The 20849-nt window shown below is 41.3% G+C and overlaps 1 protein-coding gene and 1 long non-coding RNA gene across 2 annotated transcripts in view; both read left to right on the top strand.

Moving 5' to 3' along the window:
• The first annotated feature begins 1506 nt into the window (after nucleotides 1-1506).
• On the top strand, nucleotides 1507-6001 carry LOC115154474 (uncharacterized). The gene is made up of 5 exons (XR_003867899.1): nucleotides 1507-1864; nucleotides 2095-2133; nucleotides 5411-5444; nucleotides 5631-5661; nucleotides 5803-6001. It is a non-coding gene; the product is annotated as an uncharacterized LOC115154474 (long non-coding RNA).
• Nucleotides 6002-10378: 4377 nt separating this feature from the next.
• LOC115153750 (Down syndrome cell adhesion molecule-like protein 1) overlaps nucleotides 10379-20849 on the top strand; it is a 137582-nt gene continuing 127111 nt past the window's right edge. The window contains exon 1 of the mRNA XM_029699334.1: nucleotides 10379-10610. Within this exon, the coding sequence (XP_029555194.1) occupies nucleotides 10424-10610 (187 nt within the window). The 5' untranslated portion in view covers nucleotides 10379-10423. The remainder of the gene's footprint in view (nucleotides 10611-20849) is intronic.

Here is a 20849-nt window from a genome sequence, read left to right as displayed (position 1 = left end):
TTAAGTATATTTAGAACCAAATACTTGTAGACTTTTACTCAAGCAGTATTTTACTGGGTGACTTTCACTTTTACTTGAGTAACTTCCTATTAATGTAGTTAGACTAGCAGCAGGTAGCCTGTTGGTTAGAGCGTTGGGCCCGTAACTGAAAGGTTGCTGGATCGAATCCCCGAGCTGACAAAGTCTGTCATTCTGCCCCTGAACAAGGCAGTTAACCCATTGTTCCCTGGTAGGCTGTCCTTGTAAATAAGAATTTGCTCTTAACTGACTTTCCTAGTTAAATAAGAAACAAAAGTTTTCTATACTTTACTCAAGTATGATGGGAACTTTTTCCACCACTGGTCCCCACAAGGTCAAAGGATATTTATTATAGGGGCTTTAGTGTTGAGGATATAATTAGGGTTAGAGTTAGGAGCTAGGGTTAGTTTTAGGGTTAGGAGCAAGGATTAGGATTAGGGTTAAGGTTAGGTTTTCGGGGGAAGGTTAGGGTTAAGGTTAGCGTAATTGTTAAGGTTAGGTTTAGAGTTAGGGGTTAGGGAAAATAGGATTTTGGATGGGACTGAATTGCGTGTTCCCTCAAGGTTAATTATACAACACTGTGTGTGTGTGTGTGTGTGTGTGTGTGTGTGTGTGTGTGTGTGTGTGTGTGTGCGTGCGTGCGTGCGTGCGTGTGTGTGTGCGTGCATGTGTGTGTGTGTGTTTGTGCCTGCGTGCGTGCGTGCGTGCGTGTGTGTGTATTATACAAAAGAAACACAGAAAAATATTTTTTTTCTTCTAAATGACCAAACGTCCAAATGGTTTTCTCATTCCTAGAGAGTTGTTTGTCAGCTCGGTGCCCTAGTCCTCTCCACTTATCTCAGATGATATTGATGTGTTTTCACTGCTGTTACTGTGTCCTTCAAGGCTCAACCTCTGGTATCTGGCTCTATTGTCTGTACAGCTGCATCATGCTTAACCAATTGAAGAGTACATTCCCATTGTATCTTTCCTCATTCTCCAACCTTTAACTTTCCATTGGTGGCAATTACTAAACTAGTTCAAATCCATTGGCCAGGAGACATTAGACAGATAATGTGTGTCATCATAGCATAGATGACCCAAACACAGATTTCATCATTGTAATCATTGTGGTCTTAAAAGTTTAACTGAGAGTTTGACTGTGTTTTATGCATTTTCAAAGTCAACTTTAACACTGGTGTTTGACCCAAGCTATTAAACCCGGTGAACAGCATGCCTTTGCCATCGGGCTTCTCAACCCCTGACTTCCAGTCTGATCACATGAGAAGATATCAAGATACCCTTACATGACCTCTACCTCACATCAGATTAAAATGTAACTACTCACTCACCCAGAGCTAACTCCCTGAGCTAGGAAATGGAGCAATACTGTACTTCACATGATCCACACCTGCATGCTTTTTGAGATACTGTTCAAAATAAAACAGCGAACAAAGTGTGTTAGAGAGTACAGACAGCTGCAGTAGACATTTATTAGTGTTTAGTCTAGCCTGGATGTCTCTGTCTATCTGGGACTTGCTTTCAGAGAGTTCATCAATTATCTATTTACTCTATTTACAGGATTGCTGATGACCTTGTCAGATAACAAGACAGAAGATCACTCTGAATATATGGCTATGCACTGTTGCCCTGTTAATGTGTCTGGTGTGTGTGCATGCATGCGTGTGTGCTCATGTTTGTTTGTGCACGCGTGTATGTGTCTGCGTGCCATGAATGCGCGGGAGAAAACAGAGTCAATTCCATGTTTTTTTGCTCTTGTTGTAATAGCTCTACTTCACACTGCCTATCTCAGTAGTCTCAACTCAGTCCAACTGAAGATCCTGACACACAGACACTATGGGTGGAGGTAAGACTGAATCCATTGTCTTCCATTTCTATCATTACTTCAATTGATCCTGTTATACACTAAATGAACATCAAGGATATCTATTTTATTGTCTGATTTTTTTATTCATTATGATATTTTTGCATTTAGTTTCAGAAACTGTCATTCAACAAATGATACTCACTCTTCTTTTTAAATGTTCTTCAAGTATTCATTTTAATGGATGGTCTTTCCTTCTGCCTTTCCCTCAGAAACATCACATGACATCTCAGACTACGACTTTAACTATGGTAAGTGTAGAGTGTTTGATGGTATATGTGTTTGGTTAGTAATGTGCATGTGGAAAATGAAGTTAGCTTGAATAATATCATGTGCTATGAATGAACGAATGAATGAAATAAATTGTATTTTCATGTCAAATGGCCAGTTGGCAACCCATCCCTTATGGGATTGATTGACACATGAACAAACATTACAATAATTCACTGTGGCAATTAAATTATTCTTCTTCCGGTGTTCTCTGCATTGCGCGTCGCATAAAGAGTGAAAAACTTGAAGGTAAAAATCTATACATAATAGTAAATAAGTTTATCCTAACAATAATTATATCCCTAGAGCAGTAAAATAATATACCTATACTACCGTTCAAAAGTTTGGGGTCACTTAGAAGTGTCCTTGTTTTTGAAAGAAAAGCCATTTTTTTGTCAATCAAAATAACATACAATTTATCAGAAATACAGTGTAGGCATTGTTAATGTTGTAAATGACTATTGTAGCTGGAAACGGCAGATGTTTTATGGAATATCTACATAGGCGTACAGGGGCCCATTATCAGCAACAATCACTCCTGTGTTCCAATGGCATGTTGTGTTAGCTAATCCAAGTTTATCATTAAAAGGCTAATTGAACATTAGAAAACCCTTTTGCAATTATGTTAGCACAGCTGAAAACTGGTGTTCTGATTAAAGAAGCAATAAAACTGGCCTTTAGACTAGTTGAGTATCTGGAGCGTCAGCATTTGTGGGTTCGATTACAGGCTCAAAATGGCCAGAAACAAAGAACTCTCTTCTGAAACTTGTCAGTCTGTTCTTGTTCTGAAAAATGAAGGCTATTCCATGCAAGAAATTGCCAAGAAACTAAAGATGTCATACAACGCTGTGTACTACTCCCTTCACAGAACAGAGCAAACTGGCTCTAGCCAGAATAGAAAGAGGAGTGCACAACTGAGCAAGAGGACAAGTACATTAGAGTGTCTAGTTTGAGAAACAGACACCTCACAAGTCCTCAACTGGCAGCTTCATTAAATATTACCTGCAAAACACCAGTCTCAACGTCAAAAGTGAAGAGGTGATTCCGGGATGCTGGCCTTCTAGGCAGAGTTGCAAAGAAAAAGCCATATCTCAGACTGGCCAATAAAAATAAAAGATTAAGATGGGCAAAAGAACACAGACAATGGACAGAGGAACTCTGCCTAGGTCAGCATCCCGGAGCCGCCTCTTCACTGCTCCAAAACCGCCATAAAAAGACCGACTACGGTTTGCAACTGCACATGGGGACAAAGATCATACTTTTTGGAGAAATGTCCTCTGGTCTGATGAAACAAAAATAGAACTGTTTGGCCATAATGACCATCGTAATGTTTGGAGGAAAAAGGGGGAGGCTTGCAAGCCGAAGAACATCATCCCAATCGTGAAGCACGGGGGTGGCAGCATCATGTTGTGGGGGTGCTTTGCTGCAAGAGGGACTGGTGCACTTCACAAAATAGATGGCATCATGAGGGAGGAAAATTATTTGGATATATTGAAGCAACATCTCAAGACATCAGTCAGGAAGTTAAAGCTTGGTTGCAAATGGGTCTTCCAAATGGACAATGACCCCAAGCATACTTCCAAAGTTGTGGCAAAATGGCTTAAGAACAACAAAGTCAAGGTATTGGAGTGGCCATCACAAAGCCCTGACCTCAATCCTATAGAACATTTGTGGGCAGACCTGAAAAAGCGTGTGCGAGCAAGAAGGCCTACAAACCTGACTCAGTTACACCAGCTCTGTCAGGAGGAATGGGCCTAAATTCACCCAACTTATTGTGGAAGCTTGTGGAAGGCTACCCGAAACGTTTGACCCAAGTTAAACAATTTAAAGGCAATTCTAACAAGTACTAATTGAGTGTATGTCACGACTTCCACCAAAGTCGGTTCCTCTCCTTGTTCAGGCGGCGTTCGGCGTCGCCGGTCTTCTAGCCATCGTCGATCCACTTTCATTTTCCATTTGTTTTGTCTTGTTTTCCTACACACCTGGTTTTCATTTCCCTCATTAAGTGTTGTGTACTTAACTCTCTGTTCCCCCCATGTCTTTGTGTGGAATTGTTTGTTGTAAGTGCTTGTGCACATGTTTACTGGTGCGCGACGGGTTTTGTACCCATGTTCGTTATTCTTTATGCCGTTGGTTTTGCAATTAAACTGCTCCGGCAAATACCTAGTTCTGCTCTCCTGCATCTGACTTCCCTGCCACCAGCTACGCACCCCTTACAGTGTATGTAAACTTCTGAACCACTGGGAATGTGATGAAAGAAATAAAAGCTGAAATAAATAATTCCCTCTACTATTATTCTGACATTTCACATTCTTGAAATAAAGTGGTGATCCTAACTGACCTAAGACAGGGAATTTTTACTAGGATTAAATGTCAGGAATTGTGAAAATCTGAGTTTAAATTTATTTGGCTAAGGTGTATGTAAACTTCCGACTTCAACTGTACACACAAACCATTTACCACATAGAAGCTAAATATTTTTCCAATTTAATTATAGGTAGCCCTTTTTCTTTTATTCCAGGCTTCATCTAAATATTCCACAAACAGAAATACACAACGGACACAAAAAACATTTCAGTTTCTCCTCATCACTCACACAACACACAAATTCCAGGGTATATCTGGTGTGCTTTCTGGAATAAGAGCAAGCATATATTGTGATAGAAAGGGCAATGGAGGATAAAATGAGTTTCGTTCTCTATTTCTTCGAGGTCACAATAGTTACATAGTCTTTCCTCTTCCATTTCACCACAGTGAGTTATTTGTGTCTGATTTCCTCTCAGACTACCCCTTACTTAGAAGAGGAGGGCTCATCTTTGCTGCTGTGTTCTTCTGCCTGGGTATTGCTATCATCTTCAGTGAGTAGTGTCCTCCAGGCCAAAGACATGTCAGGAACACGCCTAGAACATGCCTATACCCAATGGGTACCCATTCTGCCTCAGATACATGCCTAACATGAATTAGCTTGTAAGGAAAATGTTAAAATGTGTAATTTCCTCTAATAAGGATACAATGGAACTGTAAAGAAGCCTTTGTGAAGTAGCTGTTGAATTATGTATTAAGTGATTCACAAGCATGTGGGAGACTGTTGGTTTAGTGAACAATCTAAGTGAAAAGTGCTGTCGTTCTGCATTTAAAATGACATTTCTGAAGGGGAGATGGAGAAATATTTAAGCTGTTCAGTGGGCCGGTTAGGATGTGTAAGCTTTGTCTGTTTTCACTGTGAGTGTCTGACTGTGTTCCTCTGTGTTGACACAGGTAAGAAGCTCAGCTGTTGGAGGGGTCATGCAAAGTAAGAAAATACACAATCGTTGAACTCATCAGAGCTAAAACAGGAAACATTAAATTAAACATTGAACATGGAGAAAAAAAAACACCTCCCGTACAAGTGTTTCACACATACAGTATAAACATACACACATTGTCTTACACTCTGTCCATGGTTCGATGGTTTGTCTTGTTTTTGTCTTGTCTACAGGCCTGTGAACACCGCAGAACCTTGAAACAAGGTAATGTAATGGTGTATTGACTGAGACAATCAGAACAACATAGCCTATATAATAGGCTTTAAAGTTTAGACACATTATACCCTGACTGGTCATGTGAGCTATTATCGATGTCTAAATGTGTTCTTATATTTTTTGTTACAGACATTGACCAGAGACAGCCATGACTGGACCCAAGGACATCCCTATGACATCAATACCTTGGCAAGATGAGGGATCACTATATATTTGTATTTTACTACTGGAGGAACAATATGAAGAGTGATGTGTGGTGACTGTCACAATAATATAAACTGTTATACAATAATATAAAATTAGCATGAATAAAACATTTTCTGCCATAGTTTGCTTCTTTGGTGATGCTGAGGATTGAGGCAAGGTCAATCCAAGTGATATAGGCCTACTCCAGAATGGTATTTAGCTCTCTGGACACATAATACTGGTCCTCCATTCAGCATATGGTTTATTTATCCATTTGAACCAGAGCAATGCATATTGGTGGACAAACAACAATTATGGTCCAGGTGCAATAGAGATTTCAAACACAGGGTGGCAGCAATAACGCATTAATTCAAACGGATTGTCTCAAAGAGGCTCTCGGGTACCAAAGCTAGGCACTGACGCCAAATAGAAACTCCAAGCTGGTCGATGCCAGTCCCAAGAAGCAAGTTATGCGTATTCCAAATTGTTATAAAACATTCTACATTTAAATTAGTCACATGGATGGTCTGTGTCAGGATCTGTTGCAATGAGTTGGTAAAATTGCAAATCACAACGAACAAACCTAAATTGAAAACATTCAAATAACTCTCCACTCCCCCACAAATTTCACAAGAAGGCTAGAGACTCGACCTGAGACAGGTAGACACAGTGGCATTTAAATCATTTTGACATTTTCTTTAAAAAGCAACCAATTTTGGCGACATCTCAATCACTGACTAGCCTAGGCGTATTGATATTGGCTATCCCACTTCAACCCCTAGAGGGGTTCCATTTGAATGCATTTGGAAGAAGACTATTCACCTATTCTGTTAAGCAACATTTGGCCTAGTAACAGCTATTCTGTTGAGCAACATTTGGCCAAGTAACAGCTATCCTGTTGAGCAACATTTGGCCTAGTAACAGCTATCCTGTTGAGCAACATTTGGCCTAGTAACAGCTACTCTGTTGAGCAACATTTGTCCTAGTAACAGCTACTCTGTTGAGCAACATTTAGCCTAGTAACAGCTACTCTGTTGAGCAACATTTGGCCTAGTAACAGCTACTCTGTTGAGCAACATTTGGCCTAGTAACAGCTTGTCTAATTTCAGGTTAAATCTACAGGGATTTATAAATAAGGTCACCATTTCATACAAAGCAAATTTGCAAATCTTAACCGTATAGCAGATTTTGTTTAGGAAAAAAAGAAACTGGAGTCCGGTTAAGTGAGTTATTGGGAAAAATAACTTTTTTGTTTTACCTTTAGGCCTAGTATTATATCCATACTAACCTGAAGTAGCAGACATAAAAGAAAAGCCTGAAATTAGATACCTTACATGCTGGTCAAGTCGGAAGTTTACATACACCTTAGCCAAATACATTTAAACTCAGTTTTTCACAATTCCTGACATTTTATCCTGGTAAAAATGCCATGTCTTAGGTCAGGTAGGATCCCCACTTTATTTTAAGAATGTGAAATGTCAGAATAATAGGAGAGAGAATGATTTATTTCAGCTTTTATTTCTTTCATCACATTCCCCGTGGGTCAGAAGTTTACATACACTCAATTAGTATTTGGTAGAATTGCCTTTCAATTGTTTAACTTGGATCAAACTTTTCAGGTAGCCTTCCACAAGCTTCCCACACTAAGTTGGGTGAATTTTGGCCCATTCCTCCTGACAGAGCTGGTGTAACTGAGTCAGGTTTGTAGGCCTCCTTGCTCGCACACACTTTTTCAGTTCTGCCAACAAATGTTCTATAGGATTGAGGTCAGGGCTTTGTGATGGCCACTCCAATACCTTGACTTTCTTGCCCTTAAGTCATTTTTCCACAACTTTGGAAGTATGTTTGGGGTCATTGTCCATTTGGAAGACCCATTAGCGACCAAGCTTTAACTTCCTGACTGATGTGTTGAGATGTTGCTTCAATATATCCACGTAATTTTCCTCCCTCACGATGCCATCTATTTTGTGAAGTGCACCAGTCCCTCCTGCAGCAAAGCACCCCCACAACATGATGCTGCCACCCCCGTGCTTCACGATTGGGATGGTGTTCTTCGGCTTGCAAGCCTCCCCCTTTTTCCTCCAAACATAACGATGGTCATTATGGAGAAACAGTTCTATTTTTGTTTCATCAGACCAGAGGACATTTCTCCAAAACGTACGATCTTTGTCCCCATGTGCAGTTGCAAACCGTAGTCTGGCTTTTTTATGCGGGTTTGGGAGCAGTGGCTTCTTCCTTGCCCTTCAGGTTATGTCGATATAGGACTCATTTTACTATGGATATAGATACTTTTGTACCTGTTTCCACAAGCATCTTCACAAGGTCCTTTGCTGTTGTTCTGGGATTGATTTGCACTTTTTGCACCGAAGTACGTTCATCTCTAGGAGACAGAACGTGTCTCCTTTCTGAGCGGTATGACGGCTGCATGGTCCAATGGTGTTTATACTTGCATACTATTGTTTGTACAGATGAACGTGGTACCTTCAGGTGTTTTGAAATTGATCCAAAGGATGAACCAGATTTGTGGAGGTCTCCAATTTTTTTCTGAGGTCTTGGCTAATTTCTTTTGATTTTCCCATGATGACAAGCAAAGAGGCACTGAGCTTGAAGGTAGGCCTTGAAATATATCCGCAGGTACACCTCCAATTGACTCAAATTATGTCAATTAGCCTATCAGAAGCTTCTAAAGCCATTACATCATTTTCTGGAATTTTACAAGCTGTTTAAAGGCACAGTCAACTTAGTGTATGTAAACTTCTGACCCACTGGAATTGTGATACAGTGAATTATAAGTGAAATAATCTGTCTGTAAACAATTGTTGGAAAAATGACTTGTGTCATGTACAAAGTAGATGTCCTAACCGACTTGCCAAAACTATAGTTTGTTAACAAGAAATGTGTGGAGTGGTTGAAAAACGAGTTTTAATGACTCCAACCTCAGTGTATGTAAACTTCTGACTTCAACTGTAGGTGTGGAAAAAGCAGGCCCCAGCAACGATGGCCGTTCCCAGTGCAGACAGGCTTATGGGACAGGCTGACAAAGCATATTCATCAGTGAGACTGCTCTGTGGTCGGCTAATTATTCTTGAGTAAATAAGTCATCATGGAGGATCCAGGAGCTGACAAAACACACTCTCTCTCTCTCTCCCTCTGTGAGAAATATACTCTGTGAGGCACAGTCAGTCACACACACACACACACATTTTGTAACACTTTTATTACACGTCAGATCAAACACACTCTCATTTTCACACATGCGCACGCACGCACACACACAGACACAGCTCCAGCTGTAGGCATGCACCTTACTGAACACTCTACTGCACCTCCTCTGCACCTGTACTCATTTCAACAGAGAACATAACATGAGGTTTCCAGTCCAACCCTGAGTGGGGGTCATTGGCCACTGAGCCTACTTAGACTGGAGTGTCCTTCATTGGTCATCTGTCATTATGAGCATGTTGGTCCTACAATGGCAAAAGTTCAGTGTAATCAATCATTTGGATACATTTTTTTTTTTTACCTTGATTTAACTAGGCAAGTTCGTTAAGAAATGTCTAACACGGACGATGCTGGGCCAATTGTGTGCCGCCCTATGGGACTCCCAATCACGGCTGGTTGTGATACAGCCTGGAATCTAACCAGAGTGTCTGTAGTGACACTTCTAGCATTGAGATGCAGTGCCATAGACCGGTGCCACTCGGGAGCCCAATGTCCATATATAAGGTTGGGGTGATATGGTGAAAAACAAAAAACAAAATAATAAAAATGCAGGCTTGTGGTCTGTGTGTAAACGTTCCGTTGGCTCACCCAAACAGAGGACAGCAAATCCTGATCTCAAGAGGGATCTTTCAAGTCTCTGCATCTCTCTCTTGCTCTCTAGCTCTCTCTTCCTCTCTCACACGCTCTCTCTCTCTGTTTATGTGTGTGTGTGTGTGTGTGTGTGTGTGTGTGTGTGTGTGTGTGTGTGTGTGTGTGTGTGTGTGTGTGTGTGTGTGTGTGTGTGTGTGAGTGCGATGGAGAAAGAGCGTTACACATGCACATGCATGCATTTGTGCGTACTCCGTTGTCGGGGAGAGGAAAGAGAAGAAAGAAGTGCTTTCAATGCGACTAATGCGACTCATTAGTCATATATCCAGCAATATATCCAGCAATCCCTCAGCGACTGAATGAATCCACAAATAAACACACAAGTAATATTGTTGATTATAGGGATTTGGTCTCAAATGGTATCTGGAGTAGATCCATCCATAGTCAGAGAAACAGGTAGTTTAGTCCGTGTGGCACACAGGTGGGCGCGCTCACCTGCCTGTCAGAGTCTGACAGCAGACATCCACCCGTCGTCGTCAAACCGGTGCACCCTCCCTCCTTCCCATTGATAAATGACCGAATGTCCACTCCTCAACTCAACTCAACCCTCGGCCGGCTCAGCGGTTCAATTTGACGCGTAACCATCGTTCCGCGGTGTCTCATGAGAATCCGGAGAGAGGCTTCGCGCGTATGATAGTCACATCGAGGGGAGGGGACGTGGGCGGGTCTCACAGGCGCTTCTCATTTCCCCGCGATGGTTATCTGGGCAGCAGGGCTGGAGAGACCGCCGGGGAGCATAGTCGCCAGTCCAGCACGGAGACTCGCCTGGCCAAAGACTGCGCCGCATACTCGCCAGGATTGCCAAACATTCCTGAAAAATATACCTGCTATTTATGGCATGTGGCTTGTAACTTTACTCCTGCTGTACTCTCTCCAGGAAGGTAAGAAACACTGTTTTTATTTGTTATATTTTTCAATTAAATCCAGTGAGTGTCTCACTTATTCTATCCTGATTAAAATCCGTACTGCAATATGTACCAATAATTGTAAAGAAACAACAGATGTAGCAGGAAAAAAGAACTGAATTGATGTAGCCTATCAATGGAAGCCATAAAATTAGGAGAGATCGGATTTGAAAAGGGTGTAAATTACTTTGTCTACAAAATCCATATTATTGTAACGGTGCAGGTAGAGGTGTTTTAGGTGTTGTTGATTGCTGTGTGGCGGTGTGCACGGGTCCATGATGCCGCAGATGGTGCTGATAGCACGGGTTGTTTTCGCATTATACCAGCGAGAGTTATGAATATGTAAAATGGCTGGATAGGAAGAACGAACGAGGTGGGAGAGAGAGAGAAATTAAGAAAGGGCTTGAAATGCCTGATTTGCCGACTTTTTGAGCGGTCAAAACTTGAATGGGCACTGGCACGTGCAGTGCGAAGTATTTGTTAAAATCTATGCTTATCATTTATTTCATTGTTAATCTTTTTTCAAATATAATTTGCTGTGATTATTTGACTTATTGGTGTCGTTTTGTGGGTTTGTCTGTGAATGTGCTTTTAGCGCTTGGCTATGGACACAGCCGTAATGTTCTGGAGGGGTGCTGTGGGGATTTTTGGGAGGTGATTTTGATGAGATTTTTGGCAAGAGTCCTTGTCTGGCGATGAGTAGGCTAGTTGCCATGTTGAAAAATGAAGTAACAAATGAAGAGCTTCTTCCACATACATAAATGATGCACCCAAATTAATTACCACATAATGAAAATACAATGACCCTTTTCAAAATGTCCTCTTTTATTTTGTGGACATTATGAGTAAAATGTAGGTTAGGCCTATATGATTTCTCTTATAAAGTGCTTTCTGTTTTCAAGGGGAAAATCCTTGTTCAATATGGCTGAAAATCCCCGACCCTATTACCATTCTGATCTCCCTTCCTATTACAGTGTATTATAATAATTCTGAAAAAATCTGCGTTGAAAATAACACAGAAACTAAACAGCATCTCTGTTCTTTGTTTAGCCTGCCTGTTTTAAGTTATGTATGTATGTTTATGAGTTATGATTTCATGAATTATCCTGGAGGATGATCAGATATGTTTTCTCTTATGACGCCATATGTAGGCCTGACAGACATTTGTCAATACTCATATAGCCTAGATACATACTTACATTGGCGCTTACTTCTATTTAGGCTGTTTCGTGTTAATAATTGTTTAATGACATATAAGCCTATAATTGTGCACATAAACGTTGAAATTTCGTATTTTCATAAATGGGTCTATTTACATTGAAGCATTTGGATGTCTCTCTGAATGCATAGCAATTAAAATTAAAAAAAATAAGTTATAGGCACAAATGAGCTCAGACCAGCATCCAATAGTCTTTTAAAGCTATTTAATTCGATCTAATTTATTAGACCAAAGAAGGCCCCAGATGCGTGGGTGGATGTAGACAAGCCCAGGCGTGTTTCCCTCTAATAGCCCACCTGAACCCTGGCTGCTGTGTGTGCGCGCACGTGCGTGTGTATTTGTGTGTATGTGTGTTTGTGAAAGGGGGGACACCCCTCCCTCTCTGCCTTGCGTTGGGCCTGTTTGCTGTGAAGTTGCGATTTCAATGTGGTTATAATTTCATTGTAACAATACATTGTGTGCATTTTTTATTGTTAAATGGTTCACTTTAATATTTTGTAAACATCACATTTTAGTTGAATATTCTATTCCATACCTACTTGGTTCCATTTACAACGCAAATACACCAAATTCAATGGAAAAGCTAATTATTCACAGCGACAAATTGTTCAATTACGTAAATCAAAGAAGAAAAAAATTAAAGAAGAGACACTCAAACCTATTTTAGTCAAAATGGCAGTAAAAATCATTACTATTAATTTGCTAGATCTTTAAGTGTTGCTAATCGCTCAATCTTTTTTAGGCCTACAACCAATGTCGCTAAATGAAATAGCATATTTTTACGACCATTAGCGCTATATTTCATTACGGAAGATGGCCATTTGACAATTTTGTCAATATGGAATTCATTTGAATGGATTTTTAGAATCAGACTACATTATTTTTTAAATACAAATTGTGATAATCTAACACTGATACACAGATTTGTATTAATGATTACCTAGAATGATGATCAATTAATGATGTAAGCATTTCAGAAATGCTATATTTGATGTAGAACATTTTGTAATTTCAGTGTCATTTTTAGGATGTATAGGTCTATTGAAAAAATATGAATTATGAAATGAAAATTAAATAAATATAATCAAATTGTCCCCTCAATTGCATTTAGAAACTGAGTTGAATAAATCAAAATATATGTTGTCATAAGGCATTCCCTCCCTCGTCATAAGCTCCAACTGTCACCCTCTACCCCTCCCTCCCTCCCGTTCCTGCCCCCCTCCCTCATATAAAATAGAAATATGCAAAATTGGTCTCTCTATTTTAGCCCAAATCCCCAGCTGCCTTCTCCCCACAGCTGCGCAATTAGCGCTGGGATCTGTCGTATCACCCAATGACAGAGCAGCAAAGCAGGTCACAGGACAGAAGCGTGCCAAGATAATTGCCCATAGTCCCTGCTCTTAGTTTTCGAATCGAATATGTTCATAAATCACTTTTTTTATGCAATAATACTGAAATAATAAAATGCACAGCCTTTTTCGCAAACTTAGCATAGACCAACTCCCACTTAATTATAACGTGAAGGGTCAGATTGTATTCTGATAAACACAAACAAACATTGTCATATCTCGATTATTTGTTAGTGTAATTTAGATTAATTCTGACTCCTTGAGTCTGTGCTGGGAGTCAAATAGTCTTAACCTACTCGTAAAAAGGTAAAAAGGCCTAATGTTAGAATTTTTATTTATTATTGTTTTCGTTTTGAGCCCAAAGAAACCTTCAAACTTCCCTCCCGTAAAAAATCATCCCGCAAACTTTTTCAATGGACTTCATGTGGGTTCAAAACTATTTCTATGTCCTCGGCCGGAGTTGCCCTTGACTCTAGTAAGGAACTCGAAAGGTGCTTTTTACCTCGGTGTAGTGGTGATTAGTAGTTGAATAATGTTGTCAGATGTACAGTAGGCTGAACGTTACTGCTGCTGGTGTAAAAGTGGTGCGTTGCAGTGGTGAGGCTGGCATGGGAGCGCAGGGGATTTCAGAGCGCGCGGAGAGGAGCCATGGAACTTTCAGCGATAGGCTCATGTCATATCGTCATGGCACATCGTACCTAACCCTTACATTAACCGTCTTAAATTTCAACTTCAATGGGGGGGCATCAAAGTTGGACGTCCCAAGGATCCCCTTTGCGTTTCCCATTTGCTTTTCTATTCGTCTCTCCACATCCTCTCCCTCTTCTCTCAACCCATCCTTACAACGTAGCGTACCAGAATGGGATAAAGTAACTCGGCAAAAATGCATTAGATTATTAAAATGGATAACGAATATGTTTGAAAAACAGGGATATGAAACACGCGTTATGAACAACAGGTGAGGTATCTAAGTTGATAGTCTTTTATCACCTCTGTTCTTCATGGTTTTGAGGGAATTTTAATGCTAGAACTCGGCTAGCAGGTGGTTGTTTTTGTCTAAGGTATGTTCTCTCTCTCGCTCTTTCACTCACTCTCCATTAGTCGCTCACTCACTCACACACTCCCCCTCCCGCTCTCTCCCTCATCACTAGGCAGAATTAAAGGATGGGGGAGGGGCGGTTTTATGCAGACTGTGCTGGGACTTGTGATCCACAGATTTGATATTCACATTAAGAGAGAAACTGGCTGCTTTGATGTGAGGGTGAACGTGTCCACGGGGACTGCTGAAGAAGCACACTTTTCACTGACGCAGCATGGGCCTGGGGGGCGTATTGGGTGTACAGAAAGCAGGGGGAGCAAAACCCATGCCTTGATGAGATGTAACCCCCAACAACCCCCCAGCCCAGCACTCACTCACTCCTCCCCACCCCACACCAACCACCTTATCCCAGACCCCTAAGGATTGTTCATAAGCTTACACCCAGGGCTGACTCTAGCCTTTTGGGGGCCCTAAGCGAGATTTGGTTGGGGGGCCCACCACCTCGCTGCAAAACATTTTAGTGGCCCCTCTCTTCATGGCGGAGGGAAATATTTATGTTTTTAAAGTACATTTCCTGAAATTCTACACATTTTGCCATGAGGTGGAGAGAATTTTTTGAAACCTTTTATGACAAATTTAAGGCCAGGCACCACAGGCTGAAATGACATTTTTGCATCTACCTATCCATTTTGAGATTTGTTGGTATTTTGGTCCAATAATATTCGTTTTTTCAAAAAGGAAACATAAACATTTCAAAAACTTGGTTAAAATGAATATTTTCTTTAGTTTATCACACTGCGTCATCAACATTTTTATGAATTTTAACCACTTTAAAATGTATGTATTTATAAAGTGTATATGTATATACCAAAAGTGTTTTATTTAAGTCTACATTCAACAGATAAAAGTTGATTGTGATAGGATTAAGAGAAACACAAATCCATATTAAGGTGTGGTGCCTGGCCTTTTTTTGCCATGGGGCAGAGAGAACATTTTTGCAGTTTTACACCTTATTTCTTGCAATTCTACCCATTTTGCCATGGGGTGTAGAGATTTTTTTTGGCAGTTTTAAACGCCCACAAGAGTGGAAATTAACTTTTTTTTCAGCTGATAGACAATGCCCATAGCTTACCCATGATGTTGCACAACGATTTAAGTCAATAAGTCATAGTTTTAGTCAAAGTGTAATATATTTGGGGATGAAGTGGTACCATTGGATATTTTCTGTGCCAATGCCGTGTGTTTCCCCTATGAAATGACGTGATAATACTTTTCAGAGCTGGGTTTTATCTGGATGTTACCGCCCACTAGCATGGTAGTGTTAATTCATCAGAAACTCCTGCAAAGTTCTTCCTGTTTGTGATTCGCGATTTAGCTGAGCAATATAATATATCATCTTTCACTTAGCCAAACAGCTTTTCACACCAGTCTACACTTGGCTGCCTGAGCCATGGAGTAAATTAAAATAGGGGTGCAAACGTATGTTTTCACACCTCCACTTTTACCAGCAAAGTATCATAATCCATTGGATAATTTGTCAAGTTTCACTTATAGTTTATCTAGTTTGTCCCAAAAAAATATATGACCATTTTATAAATGGTAAAATTGTGTGTGATATGATTGCATTTTGGAACTCTGCTCCCCCTGTCGCCCCAAGATGAATGGTTTAAGTCACGCTCCACTACTTTGATTGGTGCAGGTAGAAATCACAAGTGTCTATTCTATAATGAAAAGGCACCTGCAAAAGAAAATAGATAAACCCACAAACGTTTGTCTATTTTGTGCTGTTGTAACATTTGTATTGGGGTTTCGTGTGCAATATGCTCATGGCATTGTTACATATCATTTGCGTCGCCTATCATTTCACTTCACCTAGCTGTCAGAACCATGGCATGAGCACGGGCTGACTTGGCATTGCTGTAGCACAGCCTACCATGTAGAACAAAAACGCATTCTGTAGTCCAAACCGTTCAATAGTTAGGCTATCCATATTACCAGAGCTTAATCTCCTTTGTATTTCTATGGCAGATTCACGGCCGCAATTTATGGAAGATGCCAAAACTTTGGAGATAACAATAGTTGGCAAAGTCAAATATACTGATTCCCGTATCCATCTGTGGCGAAGTTTTCCCTAAATGCTTATGACAAATCCAGCTCCAGAACCAGCCATAGCCTAGCCAGCTGGCTAATCTTCTGAGTACTATGTAGCAACAACATACAACATTAGCTAGCTATATAAGGTTAGCATAATAGCTAGCTACACTGTCAGCTGCCTACTTGTTGTTATTTCTCCACTCCACGTGGAAATCACCACAACGTTCCCACCGCCAATTCGTGAATATGTATTAGCTGCAGGTGTTGGAACCAAAATATATTTTTTCTAATTTTCCAATGGTTTCATTCTGAACAGAACCACATTTTTTCCCCCGTTACACTGTTCTGACCAGTAAAATAACGTTCTGAACCGGTTCGAACAAAAAACAATTAACAGTTTATATCGTTCCTTTCTGTTCATTTTTTCACCTTTGAAATCAACCGTTTTTTACATTAAGCTCATTAAATGACTTCACCAGTTGGATAGACCTGGCAAGCTAGTTGTTTATGTACATGATGAACAGACACGTGTAGCCTATGGCGCAATATGTAGGTGTGGAGAAAGCGAGAGAGGGGTGAGGAAGAGGATTGAAGTACTGGGCATGTTGTTATGACATGCATTATCTGAATTAGGTATACAGAACTATACCTAGGAGGAGCAGATTCTTTGAAGGAAGTTTTAATGTCCTTTGAGCTAACTAGCTAGCAAGCTAACAAGCGTGTGTGCAGAGTGGCATCAGAATCAAAAACCCCTCTTATCTTTTTGGAGTTAATAAATCCAGTGTGAAATGTGATAACTAGGCCTATAGTATCCTTAACTAGCATTAAAAAAGTGAATCCATTCTTCTCTAGCTAATAAAAAAGATGAATCATGCTTGTAAAGGTCTGGTGTGTAATGTCAGCACAGTAGCCTATTGCAGCATTCAGAGGTGGAGGGGAAGGTAGCCTAAACACACACAAACACACACAACATCTTGCAGGCAGACACTGGAATAAGTTCCTAAGTGACAGAGTGAGGGTTTGCATAGGTGATTTGTTGCAGGGTTTTTTTGTGGGACAAAGAAAAATGTCTGTAACGTAAAATAACGTTATTAAGCGGTTCTCGTGCTTTTAAAATAGTGGTTCTGTTCTGGAACAGTATAGATCACTTTCGTTTCCGGTTCCGTTTATTTTCTAGTTTTCGGTTCTGTTCCCTGAACTGGTTCCAACCCCTGATTATCAGCATGCTTCATTCTTCGGAGGTGGAACCTAAACGAGAATTTCTGCTATAGGAATTACCCCTAGCGGCCGCTTATGTCGCTAATGTCGCTTATGAATAGAGCCGGCCCTGCTTACTCCTACTTCCATCTCCCTGTCTCTCCTTTTTCATTTTTATGTACTTAACCTCCCCCTGCTCCTCACACACACACACACACACACACACACACACACACACACACACACACACACACACACACACACACACACACACACACACACACACACACAAGCAAACACAGACACACACACAGGAAAATATTTGATTCGCTCAGTTCTAAATGCAAACACGTTGGCACACAACTTCAAAAGTCTCTGTGAGACTCACCAAGATCTGAGATAGCTAGCATTCGGAAGGTTAGAGATGGATCGATGGAGGGAACGGAGGGGAATGAAGAGCACAGGGAGATGGAGGGAAGGAAAGGAAAGGAGGAAGTGGAGTTTCAGTCTGGCTGAAAATGATCCTACATCTGTCTCCATGGGAAGAGGCGCTCCATGATGTGTGACAGAGAGAAAGAGAGGAGGATGGGGGTTGCAAGAGAGCACTGATGTGTATGCACATGAGCAGAGGGTTAAAGAGAGAATGAGGGAGAGATGGAGAAAAGGGGGGAAGATGGAGAAGAGAAGAAGGCGTTATGCATTTGGTTGGGTTCAGGGAGTGAGGGTGTGAGAGTTTGTGTATTAAGGGGGTGAGGGTGGTGGGAATGTTGGCATTTGTTTACCAGCTCATCAGTGTGTGTATCGTGTTTAACACGTAATACAATTGTGTGTGTGTGTGTGTGTGTGTGTGTATTTGTGTGTGTGGAGTGCATGTGTGTGTGTGTGGAGTGAGTGGCGTAGGCCAGCTGCATTATGCATAATGAAGTATTGCATAGGCAATGGCTTCTGCCTCTCGACATACATATTCATGTCTCGTTCTCTAGCAGGCTGCATAAAATAGTGTCTCAGTGTGTTCTGCGCACACTCACTCCTGTAGCCAGCTAACCAGCCAACCAGGGCTCAGCTCTACCAGCACTATTAGCAGGCTCCAATGCACTGCAACGAAAATACCCCACAATAAATAAGGGGAGATGGATGTTTCGCTGTCTATCTTTTCCATTGTTTTTCCTCATCGTGTTTTCTTAACGGCTTTGGACTGAACTCCCAGCTCGACAGGTCAACGCTGATGCTTTGGACTGAACTCCCAGCTCGACAGGTCAACGCTGATGCTTTGGACTGAACTCCCAGCTCGACAGGTCAACGCTGATGCTTTGGACTGAACTCCCAGCTCGACAGGTCAACGCTGATGCTTTGGACTGAATTTGACTGGAAGGGCATTGGTTGATGTGTTAGCATGACATAGTACAGTAATAAGCTGACAGTCAATGCACATTGAAATGGGATACTAGAATGTTTTGGCTGTATGATTGGTTCCATCCAGACTAGTTTGTCTTAAAAGCAGTCACTGATTCCACAAAATGGAGTTGGCCATTTTAGCAACTGGTTGCCTCTTTGGTTTCTTCTCCCATTGACTTGGATGGAACATGGAAGTCACTCGCCCCAAGTTCACCCACTCAAAATACACATAAAATGTATTCACACTACATTCACATGTAGCATGTTGTATGCCTTTTGTTAGTCACATGTCAGTGCCACCATGGCAACCCCTCTTTCACCTCCCAGTTTGAGTGTATCCTAAGGGAAGCTCAGAGCATGTGTGTATGTGTGTTTGTCGTGTGTGTGGTGTTTGTGTGTCTGTTTCTGTTTCTGACAGCCCTTGAGTGTGTGTTTGTTGTGTGTGTGGTGTATGTGTGTCTGTTTCTGTTTCTGACAGCCCTTGAGTGTGTGTTTGTTGTGTGTGTGGTGTATGTGTGTCTGTTTCTGACAGCTTTTGAGTGCCACTCCACCCTGCCCAGTACAGTGCCCTCTGCCCCCCCAGCCTCCTCACCCCCCAGGCCCCTAATCTAAAGAGATGTGGTCCTGCTTCCCAGCCCCCCCAGCTCCTCTAAGCGCTCAGGGTGACCCCCAGCTTTTAGCCCCCTTCCACCCCTCCACTTTCATCCTGTTCCCCCATTGGGAGATTATAGATATTGCAATCTTTAATATGGGCTTTATGCTCGAGGGCCATTATCAGTAATCTGCAGGGGGTGGGGGAGTATGTCTGACCTGGATTCAGTAGCCCACCATCAGATGGATGGCTAGAGTTCATATTTACCATCTCTAGCATGCTGCCCTCAGTTGACATACATCATTATCCAGAGGAGCTGAACTTACTCTAGGTTCAATGTATAGACTGTCCATGGTGCTGGTCTTACCGTAGGGTTAATGTATAGACTGTCCATGGTGCTGATCTTACTGTAGGGTTAATGTATAGACTGTCCATGGTGCTGATCTTACTGTAGGGTTAATGGATACCCTCTGTCCATGGTGCTGATCTTACTGTAGGGCTAATGTATAGCCTCTGTCCATGGTGCTGATCTTACCGTAGGGTTAATGGATACCCTCTGTCCATGGTGCTGGTCTTACTGTAGGGTTAATGTATAGCCTCTGTCCATGGTGCTGTTCTTACTGTAGGGTTAATGTATAGACTGTCTATGGTGCTGTTCTTACTGTAGGGTTAATGTATAGCCTCTGTCCATGGTGCTGTTCTTACTGTAGGGCTAATGTATAGACTATCTATGGTGCTGTTCTTACTGTAGGGCTAATGGATACCCTCTGTCCATGGTGCTGTTCTTACTGTAAGGTTAATGTATAGACTGTCTATGGTGCTGTTTTTACTGTAGGGTTAATGTATACCCTCTGTCCATGGTGCTGTTCTTACTGTAGGGTTAATGTATAGACTGTCTATGGTGTTGTTCTTACTGTAGGGTTAATGGATACCCTCTGTCCATGGTGCTGTTCTTACTGTAGGGTTAATGTATAGACTGTCTATGGTGCTGTTCTTACTGTAGGGTTAATGGATACCCTCTGTCCATGGTGCTGTTCTTACTGTAGGGTTAATGTATAGACTGTCTATGGTGCTGTTCTTACTGTAGGGTTAATGGATACCCTCTGTCCATGGTGCTGATTCCGGGAGAAAACGCTTCATGGTTTGATGTGTTGTTATCACCACCATCTGAATCTACACATGTAAATAACCTGTCTGTCAACAACACAAGGTACATACTTGCATACACAAATTTACATTTAATGAGTCCATGATCTAATATCCATTTCAGATAGAAGATGTGGTATATTACCTGTAAATGTAAGGCAATGAGCCCCTTTCAAATAGCCCC

The sequence above is a fragment of the Salmo trutta genome, chromosome 19 (assembly GCF_901001165.1).
Source record: "Salmo trutta chromosome 19, fSalTru1.1, whole genome shotgun sequence".
NCBI lineage: Eukaryota > Metazoa > Chordata > Actinopteri > Salmoniformes > Salmonidae > Salmo > Salmo trutta.
This window is presented reverse-complemented; position numbering and strand designations above follow the sequence as displayed.